This window comes from Hydra vulgaris, chromosome 06 (genome assembly GCF_038396675.1).
Source record: "Hydra vulgaris chromosome 06, alternate assembly HydraT2T_AEP".
NCBI classification, from domain to species: Eukaryota; Metazoa; Cnidaria; class Hydrozoa; order Anthoathecata; family Hydridae; genus Hydra; species Hydra vulgaris.
This window is the reverse complement of record NC_088925.1, coordinates 3709623-3722646: the sequence shown is the minus strand read 5'-3', so window position 1 is coordinate 3722646 and position 13024 is coordinate 3709623. Positions and strand designations below refer to the sequence as shown.

The following is a 13024-nucleotide window of genomic DNA, read 5'->3' as shown; positions in this document are numbered from 1 at the left end:
CTACGCTTTTAACCTATTTATCTAACACTTTATGATATTTTTTTCAATTCAAAGTTTTCTTTCTTTTATAATTGACCCACTGCCCTCCCATCTCATATACGCCATTTGCAGACCCCCTCTTCCCCTCCGAGCGTACGTACTTTATGGATGATTCCCAACAGGAATTAATAATAATTCTACAAGTTTTTTAACGACGCTATGGTAACTAGCATAAATATCGCGCAGTTTTAAAATATGTGTTGGTTATGAAAGTTAGCGGTAAAAGTATTAATGTAATTAAATCAAAACAGTTTGTATTTTGAGAAGAAGTGGTTTTACGAGGATGGAACAATTTGTATCACGCGAAGAAGCGGGTGAAAGATTAATTTAAATTTAAGAAGTTATTACAAACAAATAGTAAGTTTCTTAAAATACTTTTTATACAATTTACTTTATATGTATTATTACAAAATGGTTATGTAAGCCTTGTTTTAAATATTATTAAAGATTTCTAACCAATTTTCTTTTATAATTTTGTTTTTGATTCATTAAAACTTATCATTTTGATTCATTAAGTTATAATTTTTATAACATTTTTCTAAACTTAAATTAGGGCAAAAAAGGGCATTAAGAGGTAAAGTAAGACAGTCATATTTACATATTGCTATTCCAATGTTTAGTCAAGACATTACTAACAAGCCAGGTTGGTATTATTTAAATAAATGTAAATAATAAAGGTCACTGAAATATATAGTATGGTCTATAGGTCTATATACAAATACAATCATGCACAAAAATGTTTACACTTTTTTAATGATTTTTTAAAATGTCATATATATATATATATATATATATATATATATATATATATATATATATATATATATATATATATATATATATTGTAAATTTTACACCCATATTTTCACACTTGTATGGTTTGGATGGTTCTCCATAGTGACATACAAATGCCATTATGAAAGCATTTTTTGTATAACCTGAACAAACATTTTAAAAGTTGTATCTAATTTATAAGAAATACGCATTTGTTATACTTTTATTGTTATTATATAATGAAACTAAATAATTATTTGAGCATTTTAATTGAAATTATTAGGCATTTTTTGCAGGTTATTAATCAAAATCAATGTGAAAAGAATATTGAAAAACAATATATCAATGAGGGTGCTAGTGTCATCTCTCAACCCAGTGGTTGTACATTATACAGATCTCCTATATATCAGATATGCTAATAATAAATATAAAAACTAGCATAAGTTACTCAAAACTGAATAATTATTTGTTGGCAGGTGGTGTTTCTTTTGGGCGAGAGTTATCACCAAAGCCCCCACGTCATGCTTCTGCCAGAACAACTAGAGGTAATTTTTTCCATATGCTATCTAAAGAAAAATATCTTTATTTTAATAATCGATTAATAATTCTTTTAGACTTACCAATGGAAAGGCTCTTTAGATCCTTTGAGGAGTTGAAAGCTAAGGTAGATTTATTAAAAGTACAACAGCAGGAGATTTTAAATAAACTAAGACAGAGAAATACAAATATTGAAAAATGTTTGCCAGATGGAGTAATTTTGCCAACAGAACCATGGCAACAAATGAAAAGTTTAGAAGCTAGACTCAGAAAAGCATCTTCTGGATCTGCCATGTAGCAAATGTTGTTATGAATCTCATTTACTTATACTAAATATGGTTTAACAAATTATAAAAATATGTATTTAATATTTATTAAATTGGTTAATTTTGTTCAAAGTAAATTAATTAAATTTTATATTTAGATTAGTTATCTTAGTGTTATCTTTAATGCACCACCAGCATAAAAGATACAACAAAGAGAATATTAACAGCTTTGATTACCAATGTTTTAGCATGTGAACTAAATTTGATGAGACATGGGAAAAAACATGCCTTTTCAGTCCTTATGATAAGAAAAATTGTCAACGATAATTACCAAACACTTTTTTATGTATTAATTTATTTTTACTATTTCTCATATAATTGTATTTTTCATTTAATTTTACTTTAAGCATTAAGGATTCGTATTTTAAAACAAATAGCCTCATTTTTATATTTTAATAAATGCACCTTTTAAAAAAAAAATGATCTGTTTTATCTAAATGCATTAAAAATCTAAATAAAAAAGAAAGGAAGATCATGTTCCAATCCCTATTTTATAATATTGTATTGTTTGCCTGTTTAACCAAATTTTTAATAGTTATGGCATACAATTTCACTTGTAAAAATTTAACAAAGCATTTTTAGAAACTTATAAAATTGAATTTACTTTTGCAATTAATATTCAAATATTTTCAAAGTTTTTTGGTATTATTAGATGCAGTTCGACTCAATCCATTGACAAAAAACGGATGCTGAAGTAGAAGACGTATACGTCTTCTACTTCAGCATCCGTTTCGAAGCCATTCCTTCACTACAGTGAAGGAATGGCTTCGAAACGCAAAAGATAGAAGCCAAGGACGTGCAATGCAGAGAAGGCTAGCGTTAGAGTGCAACTACGAATTTTAAAATAACGAAGATGACAAATAAAAAAATGTTCCACAAGTAGTTATGTTGAAAAAAAAATTATCTTGGCTATTTGAAAGATTTTTAAATTCCATACATTTGCTTTATCTAGATTAACGAGCATTTAATATATATATATATATATATATATATATATATATATATATATATATATATATATATATATATATATATATATATATATATATATATATATGTATATGTATATATATATATATATATATATATATATATATATATATATATATATATATATATGTATATGTATATATATATATATATATATATATATATATATATATATATATATATATATATAATTTCCCTGCCCGTTTTTCCAATCGCTGCGAATAACAGTCGCTTTAGTAATCCCATTTGTTGATCTAAACCAAAGCGGGCTATTGTTATTTTACTGACCTCGTCCCGACATCATTTTACTGATCTCGGCCCAACGACATTTTACTTACATCAGCCCGACAGCATCGGGCCTACATCATTCCGATAAATAAAAACTGCCCGACGTAAAAAAACTACCATTGGACGCTGTAAAAGTATACGTCTTGCCGACGGAGGCCCTGCGTGTTAATACTATCTGGGAAGTGACAACACTCTGATTTAATAATGGAGCTCTGAGTTTTCTTAACTGTTGAAAAATTTGGATTTTATCAAATATTTTTACAAAATAACTATTATAATGTTTATAAAAACATAGATAGGTTACACACAAAAATTTAATTACCTGTATATTCCAAACTCTCCTTCTAATCGATCTGTCTGAAAAATCCCAGGAAGAACATACTGATGATCTTCAATTTTCAGACTAAATGTACAATGCCATAGAGTGTACTTGACAAAGCTTTTTTTTGAGCAGTTACAGTTCTCTCATTTACAACTGCACACATATGTGCTACATTTTGACAATATACAGCCCCTGGAAAAATGGTTTTATATGAGAGATTTGTCAACTTGACAACGTTGTTTTTTTCTTTATCATACAAACTTACCAAATCCTTCCAGTAACCTTTAAATAACTGGCTATTTAGAGTTAGATGATTTGTACCAGTATTTTCAGTAAGCCAGTTATTTCTAATTGATTTAAATAAATGCACTGGATCATGAAACATTGCAAGATTTTGATTATTAATATTGCTTAACATGGCATACCTACACTTTACACTAAGTAAAATATTTTTATAGACATAGAAGTAAATATATTTATAGACACTACGGTTTGTCGCAAGATTGTCTGATACAAGACATGAACTTTCTCCACCTAGTTCAGCTACTGTCTGAGTGATTTGAACAATTAATCTTTGTAAGAAAAAAATAAAGAGCTTTATGGCACCATATGTAGTAGGCAACCGGGGCCAGGGCCGGGGCTAGGTTTGATAACACACAGCCATGACCAGAGCCAGGCTTATGATCAGGGCTGCATTAATATTGATAGATCCTATAAAAATGTTATTTTTAATTAAAATTCATGATATGAATTTTATTTAAAAACAATATTTTATAGGATCTATCAATTTTAATGCGGCCCCGGCCGGGTTTATGACCGGGGTTCCATTTATATTGATAGATCCTATAAAAGCATTGTTTTTAATTATAACTTATATCATAAATTTCAATTAAAAATAATAGGATCTATCAATATTAATGCAGCACTGATCATAAACTCATCGCCGGTCGCGGTTATGTGTTATCAAACCTGGCCCCAACCATAGCCCCAGTAGTTTACTAACCATATGACAAACAAAAGTTGGTTCTCCTAACATTAGCTTAAGCATAAAACAAAGTAAAGTCTTAGCAACTTTAGTAGGATTGTCTTCACTGTAGCCTATTAAATGACATCCTCAAAAACGTATACTTGGTTTAATTTTGTCAAAAAGAAGGTAGCAATGTTTTTCAGAATTCGATTATGTTTCAAATACACATTTTATACATTCAGTACATTCTTTTTGATTTCCTACCTCAACAATTCTGTCTAATTTAAGTTTGAGAGTACTTGGATAAAGTATACCAGAAAGAACTCTATAGTAGCACCTTGATGAAAGGTATAGTTCTATGGCATTTCTTAAAACTAGTGCGGAGTGCTTACTTTAGGTCAGCAAAAGCTGAAGCTGTAGTTATTCAAGCAAAAAACTTATTTCATCTGATTTATTTATGTGCATTCGATTTCTTGCACTAAGTGTTTTATTTCTTCACTCAATTCAGTTGTAACTGACTTGAGTGAAGAAGAAATAACTGCTTCTAACTAAGACCAGCGTGTCAGTTTATGCAAAAACCCGAGATTATCATTGCAATTGATTTGGGCATGTTTCATATAGGCATTATTCTGTTGAGTGAAGCAGTTAACTTTAACAGACAGATTTCTGGTGAACTGGATAATGTCACATTAAAATATAATCACATCTGATATACTTGTTGTTACAAAATAATCAGGAAATCTTTAAATGTGTCAACTAATAAGGTAATCAGTAATGAGAATAAAAACAAATAAAGCATTTTAATAAAATGTCAACACAATACATTAAATAACATAATTAAATCATATTTAAGAAATATCTTTAAGAAATTGTTCTATTTCAAAACTTTCTATATGATCTACCGTGTTTAAAAAACTTAATTCGTCAGCTAATGAGTTTCTGGATTCCATTGAAATCTTTCCAAAATTTGTTGAACGAAATGTTGTGCCTTTTCGCAAATACCCATATTATTAGTTGGATTTTGAATTTTATTTGGCAAAGCTGCTAACCATCTTAAACATAATTCTTTATCACTTGTAAACTGGTAAACTTTGACACGTTCCTAGGTACTATCACAGTTTCCACGACAATTTCCCACTGAACACTTTTTGGCATTTCTCAAACTATTTTTGCTTTTATGCTAATTTACTAAATTTAATTTATTTCATTTTACTAAATTATATATAATACAAAAATTAAAAATAAAATAATTATATATATAATATAATTTTATTTTAATTTAAGTAATAAAAAAAAAATATTACAGGTATAGTACCCTTAAAAAGACAACAAATTTAAATTGGCTTTAATTATTTTGGGAAGCTTATTTAAAAAAAATTTTTTTTTTTTATTCTGTTTAAATCTATATAATTTCTTTCTGACGGTTGAAAACAGTAATAAATTTTTTTTTTTTTAAATGTTTCATTTGTACTTGCAATTTAAACGAGATGAAAGAAAAAAACAGATAAACAAAGCTGTAGAGTTGTGCAAAATTAATGGAAAACAAGGATATTCTGCATCATCAACATGTCTGTTTCCATTAATAAAAAGCAAAATTGTGATTGATAAGCAATTAGATAACCTAGTTCTTACAGGAATCGAAAAAAACCATTTAACGATACTAACCACTGAAGAAGAAGATACTATTGTTGAGTATGTGCGCTGTAAATATCGAGCTTACCAAGGTATAAACAGAAAAAAACTAAAAAATATTTATATGGATGTGTTAAAAATGTGAGATCATGCCAACAAAAAGATGAAAGGAGAAAGAAAGTTTATTGTTTTGACAAGAAATGAAAGGAAAGCTCAATTGAAGAAAAGGTAAAAATTTTCTCTTGTATCATTAAATATAGACATTGTAAGTTTCTGTCACCATATCGTTTCAAACAAATTTACAAAAAAAAGAACATCAAAAATAAGTACAGTGCCCTATTATGTAAATCCCTTATATATGATACAATCATGATGAAACACCAAAGTTTGTTAATTATGGCGTTAAAGGTTCAGCTAGCGGATTAGTACATGGCGGGCGTGGTGAAAGCTGTAATAAAATAATTCGGCATAATCGTGAATGTGTTACAATAAACCCAATGGTATCATTATCTGGTGCATTATACTTAAAACAGTTTTAAACTCTAAATTATTATATTATGCTATATAGTATTAGATATTGAAACCTATTTCATAAATTTTATTTTATTTATATAAAGATATAGTCAAATTAAATTAAATAAATTAATTTAAATTTGAAAACAAATATATTTTAAGGCAACACATGTTATCTATATTTGAAATTTCAGACACATTTTCACTGCTTAATATATTATTTAGGTGAAAAATGCATCTGCCATGTAATATTTGGCACTCAAAGAATAACTAGCCAGATGGCTCCATTAGTTGTTATTCGAAGTATTCCAAACTTATTGATTTCGACAACAGAGAATGGATCACAAGGTCACAAACCCTTACTTGTGTTTTATAAATTATTTGATAGACACTTAATTGAAAAAGACATATTACGCTCTGTTGTTGTACTGAGCAATGGTCACAGTTCTCGCTTTAATTATACCTTACTTCGATTTCTTAGATAGAAAGAAATACATTTGTACATATCTTCTCTAGACACTACTGGGTTAACACAGTTTCTCGGTCAAATCAACAAGAAGCTTCATGATGTTGACTAAATAAAAGAAATTTTATTTAGTCAACATCAAACAAATAATAGGGATTTTTTATGTTATCTCATTCAAGTATGTGGGAGAAGCTGGCCACGCCAAAGTTGATACGAAAAGCTGGAACAAAGATTGGTGTTAGTAATGAAAGCTTAAACGTTGCATTTATACAAATAGATAAATTCCAACAAGCTGTAATGCTGTTCGAGGAAGTTCAAAAAAAATTTTTTATAGATAAAACACCTCAACAAGATACAACAGTGTGTTTCTCAGCTGCTTCACCTAATGTTAATGATATTTCATTAGTTCTAAATGACAAAATAAGTTCTTCTATATCTATAAAGCGAAAAAGTAGCGATATAAATATTGGAAAGAGAAAGCTTCAAACTGGAAAGAAAAATGTTTGCCACTACATACAACTATTACAGACTTACATGAAAAAAGCATTAATCTTAATAAAATATCAGATCTATTGACAATTCAAAAAATTAAGTCTACAAAAAGTAATGATATGCAAAAAGCAACTAGAAGAGTAACTCAAGTCCATGGCTCCATGGAAGGTCAAGATGTGCTAAAACTTGCAGAGTCTATTAGCAACTCAAAGAGAAAAAAGCGAAGGAGAAAGAAGACAAAGAAAGAAAAAAGAGAGAAGAAACTGAGTTGTTCTATAGATGCGAAGAAAAATGCATTTCAGACAAAACCATTTGCAAAGCTACAAAGCTTACATAATGCCCTATGTTTCAAACTGTTATGAAATCGGTATATTGTAAATCAAAGTGCATTGTAGATGGTAAAAGATCAATTATGATGTTACCTAAATGTAAAATAACAAAAAAATAACCGCTGCAAAGAAGTTGTTTAGAAAGTCTGACGATGAAGAAGACACTATTGAAGACTTTTAACTCTATGGATTCCTTTAGATCGATACAATCTTTGTTATTATTGATTAAAAAATTACGTTATCATTAAAAAGCAGAGTTTTGTTTGTTATTTTGAAGTTTTTCCTTTTAGAAGTACAAAAAAAAGACAAAAAAGTTAAAAATAAACGGTGCCCTTTAAAAAGACAAAAATATTACCATTTTAAAAGTACTTTTTAAGCAATCAAATCTATATGTTTGTACCAAACAAGTGAAAAACAATTACTTTTCTGATAAGGATCCTACTAATAGCTTCTTTATAGACTTTGGTTTACAATCTTAAATTAAATATTTTTTGTTTTATATTAGTGAATTTTGGTTCTCAAATTTTTAAAAATATTGTCTTCTGAGACAAAATTAGAAAATTTTTGATTTTTTGCACTATAGCTTAACTTTCTTCAAAACGTTTTATGGCTAGTTTACATTTTGAAATATCCAAACTTTTTTTTTGTTTTGGTTAACAATGGTTATCAGCAAAATAGTTTTTTTGTCTTTTTAAGTGCACTGTCTTTTAAAGGGCACTACACCTGTAATATGCACAGCTAAAATCTCACAATTAACAATGCTATAATGGTAATGCGGCTGTACAATTACTTTGTTAAGCCTTCACATAAAATACACTCAAGTTGAATAAGCGTTTATTATAAGAACCTTTTCTAGTAAAATAAAAATAAAAAAGAAGACCGAATAAAAATAATCAAAATTATCAAGATAGTTTACAGATTTATACAAGAATTTATAGAACCAATCTAGTTCTAGATTTATTTGTTTGATAAATCTATCAATCATTTTGATAAATCTATCATTTATATTTTGTTTATATTGCAAAGTATTATGCAGTATTGGTAGATTTTTATAAATATTGCATTATAAATCTAGCAATATTGCATAAATCTTAACAATATTGCATTTTGTTATAACTTAAACAAAGATTTATTTAAGTTATAACAAAATGCAATATTGCTAACCGCCGAAGTCAACCCTCTCGTCGAGTTCGCATCGATTTGAAATGTTGAGTCCCGGTATTTTAGTAATCCCTGGTTGGAACCAGCGACAGAAACAACAGAGACAGAGCGGGTAAGTAAAAAAAAAGAACTGTAAGCTTTACATTAGGCGTCCAAAAGAAAACTTGTTCAAAATTACAAGGCAGCCCATATAGGGGAGAGTTGCCTTAATTGGAACACTTTAGGAAAAAATATTTATTAACCAAAGATGGCTTAACTATGAAAACATTTATGAATTAAATAATACAGATATACAACCCTTCTATGCTTTTATTAATGATTCGACTCTATTGATCGCACCCTTATTGGATATAAACTTTGATTTTTCAAGGCACCATTTTGTTCCAATAAAGGCAACTGGTCTCCTTGAATGGAACACATATATTCTTTAATTAGAACAGTTCTAATATTTGAATAAATTACAGCTATAAAACTTATGGCTCAAAGAAAAAATTAATTGATTAGCTTCTTAATAAAAGATATTTAAAAGATATAACAACAAATAAAAATTACAACAAATATTTAATCCGTTTATTGCAATTCATAAGTCTTTTTTTCTTGCTGCTTCTGCACTTGGGATGGTAGTGGTGATATGTGGTGTGCTGTGGTGGCGATGGTGATTTTATTTGATGTGCTCAATTTCATTTGGTCCATGGTGATTGAGTCAAGTGCTACTTTGATTGGTCCATGGTGATTGAGTCAAGTACACTTTCCTGTGGTTTTTGCAATAGTTCGGCAGTTATTGGATTTAGTGTGAGCTTTTTTTTTGTTGATTTTTTAATTTGTTTGGAAGCTATTTGATTTAGTGTGTGCTTTTGATTTCTTGGTGTAATTTCTAGAGCACGTCTATATGGGGAGCTTGTAAGATCAGCCGCCTGAGTTGTTCGTGATCTTCTTTTTTTGTTTTTTACTTCAAGTGAAACCACTGGCAAAAGAGACAAAGTTGAAACTGAAACATGACATTTTAATTTTTTTTCACTTGATTTATCTGTAGATAGTTTTGTCATCCCATCTATACTTTCAGATGACTGAAGATTGTTTGAAGGACCAACATCAGTAAATGAAGAGGCTGTAAAATCAGAATCAGTGAATACATTTATGTCCAAAGGCCACAACCCACTAGCCTGAAATCCTTTCAAAGCAATTCTCAATGATGCTGCCTGACTATATGCGTCACCAAATAATTCTGCAACTTGCCAAGTTGTTACTGGTTGTGATATATGTGACTGCGTCCATTTTCGCATAGCTTCATCATAGTATGTACCAAGTGGTCCAAAGAACGCAACGCCTAATGGTTGCAGTCTGTGTGTAGTATGGGGAGGTAGTGATACCATACGCACTCCAGCATTTCGTGCTAGATATATCGCTGCCAAATTTTTTGAATGTGTAACATGACCATCAAGTATCAACAAAACTTTTGATTGTTTTAAAGGTTTAACAACTTTAATGAAATGATTGAGCCAATCTAAAAAACCTTCATTTGACATCCATCCTTTCTCATGAGTACTAAATGCAGTTCCTGGAGGTGCACCATTTGTTATTTCTGGCTTCATTCTTTTGCGTTTATATATTAACATTGGTGGAACATAAAATCCTGCTGCAGATACACAAACTACAGCTGTTACTGAATTTCCTCGTTCACTACTAGTCATAATTCCAACTCGTTTTTTGCCCCTTACACTAATAATTTTTATCTGACCATCTTGTACTGTTGATAAACTAGTTTCATCCATATTATAAAGTCTGTCTGGAGTTAACTTTTCTTCCATGTATAACTTTGAAAGTAAATTAAAGAAAGATTGCACTCGCTCTTTATTAAAACCTTGTGCACGTGCAATTGATGTTGATTCAGGCCCACAAAGCGACAATTGTGGGTGCCTTTGCATAAATGCATAATACCACTTTTTTCCTGCCATTCGTGTTTGTTTGTTAAAATTATGTGTGATGTTGTTAGCTTCCGCAATATCAAATGCTAGACGACGAAGATCATCAATCCTTAATCCAAAGTACATCGATTCTAATAATAAACAGTGATCAGCTAGTTCTGTTTCAATTTCATTAGGTAAGGTGGTAAGTCGACCATGAAATTTCACATTTGCAACAGCAACTTTGTTTTTTTCATTTATATGCCTTGACAAAGTTGCTTTTGGAATACAAAATTCAAAAGCGGCTTCATTTAACCTGATTTCTCCTTGTTTTATTGCTTCAACAGCCTTTTTCAAGTTTTCTACTTTCCATTTTCCATATTTTCGTGGTGTTTGCATCTAAAATAAAAGCAAATTACTATGAAGATACATAAGGAGAGTTTTATAATCTTATTACAGGCTTATTTTTTCATATATTTATTTGTTATTCATATATGATTAAGTTAACTGTATACTCATTATATAATCATTATTTTTCATCATTTTTGTTTAGTTAATCATTAACTATATAAATCAAAATCTATATAAACTATATAATGTTTGCAACTTTATATATTACCTTCTATATACAGTAAAAAACTTATGCTGGGTATATACTTTATGTTGTCTTACAAGTTTATCCGTTAAATAGAAATGTATAACTTTTGTAAAACTTTTACATTTTATTTTTTACTAAAAGATAAAATGATTTGTTAATTAAAGTATACGATGTTTACAATCAACTTTATATCCTTAGACTATGACTAGACTTAAGACTATGAAAAAAATTTTGTGAAAAATCATTTCATACTTTAAAGCAAGACTAAATACCAATTCCAAAAAAGCAACAAATGTCTAACAATAATACTATGTCTATAAAAGAAATTCGCTTTAAGTAATATTATACAGTCGGACTAATGAAATTTTCTGATAATTCGGACGTCAAGTAGCGTGTTATGAGATGACATCGTTTCAATTACGGCAACTTTTGAAGTTCCATTCTGGGCAACATAGGACCATGGTGTTTTAGCAAAATATTTACATACAAGTAACAACTTACGATATAAGCTCTTAATATCACATAGACTTGAAACCCTTATCACATAAACTTATCACATAGACTTGAAAAAATTATCATCAAACTCAATATCGTTAAGCTTCTGTAATCGTTTAAATGCAACGATAAAATTAGATCGCAAAAATTTTTTTCTTTAAAAAAAAGTAATTTTATTCACATACGTGCAGTTTTTAAGTTTAAATACTAGAAGTTTCAAAAAATAAAGAAAATTATTTTCTTTACAAGAAAAAATATTCATGAAAGTAGAATAAGTTCCCGTTTCTAAATAAAGCTAAGTGTTCCAATTAAGGAGCTGTTCCAATTTCGGCAACTCTCCCCTACTTCTAAATCAGATGTCAATTAATATATTTAAAAAGAGAAGGATCTATTAAACAGGGCCGACGACACGGGTTTTAAAGTGACAGTGCACGATTGTCAACATCTAAAAAAAGTTCTCTACAAATGAAATTTTCCTACAAAAAAAAAAAAAAAAAAAAAAGATCGAAGAATAGAATGTTTATTTTAGGGATACAGGAGATCATTGCAGCAAAAATCCACTCTACAAAGATCCACACAAAAACGCCGTATTATGACTATGAAGAGTAAGTTGGTAATTTAAAGTTTCTGATCGGAAAGTTCGTACAAAAAGCCACAATCACGATGACTTTTTTAGTTGTTAAAGTGCGCCAAGAAGAAGTAAGAGTCTTATCACAAAGCGCCGTTGAAGACCAAATTAACTAGAAAGTTCACACCTCCTTACCAATGTTACTTAACTGGCCAGAGCCGACATCGAATCTCAGACATCTTGATTCTGAGAAAGAAATATAATCACTGCACCACGACTGATATGAAGTCATTTCGAATTTTTATTAGTAATTGTTACAAGTTATTCCTTAAATGGACTAATTTTTTGTTTTATTGGGTATTATGGTTTATCCTCCTCCGGCTAATTGCATTATAAAAGCCACATACCCGGGCCCACGAAGACAAGTTCAGCTCACTAAATTGCATCATTTTCCGCTTTGCTGACCAAGTGTAAGTGAGTTTAAAAAGAACAAAGTAAGTTAGAGTGAAATTTAGAAGAAGTCTAGTTAAAAAGATAACATAGAGAAAACAGATATATATTGCACTGGATGTTATATAGAATATAACATCCAGTGCAATATGGAATTCATTCTTATATACTTA

At 29.4% G+C, this 13024-nt stretch overlaps 1 protein-coding gene and 1 long non-coding RNA gene across 2 annotated transcripts; one reads left to right on the top strand and one right to left on the bottom strand.

Moving 5' to 3' along the window:
* The first annotated feature begins 234 nt into the window (after positions 1–234).
* LOC136080923 (uncharacterized) lies at positions 235–2044 on the top strand. The gene is made up of 3 exons (XR_010638727.1): positions 235–396; positions 1110–1358; positions 1428–2044. It is a non-coding gene; the product is annotated as an uncharacterized LOC136080923 (long non-coding RNA).
* A 7363-nt stretch (positions 2045–9407) lies between these two features.
* LOC136080922 (uncharacterized) lies at positions 9408–11794 on the bottom strand. The gene is made up of 2 exons (XM_065798302.1): positions 11591–11794; positions 9408–11139 (listed from the first exon to the last, which is right to left on the bottom strand). The coding sequence occupies exon 2, from the start codon at positions 11137–11139 to the stop codon at positions 9547–9549; it is 1593 nt and encodes a 530-aa protein (XP_065654374.1). The 5' UTR covers positions 11591–11794; the 3' UTR covers positions 9408–9546.
* Between the last annotated feature and the right edge of the window lie 1230 nt (positions 11795–13024).

Coding starts and splice junctions, on each gene's coding strand:
- LOC136080922 (XM_065798302.1), bottom strand. CDS start 11,139: ATGCAAACACCACGAAAATATGGAAAATGGAAAGTAGAAAACTTGAAA.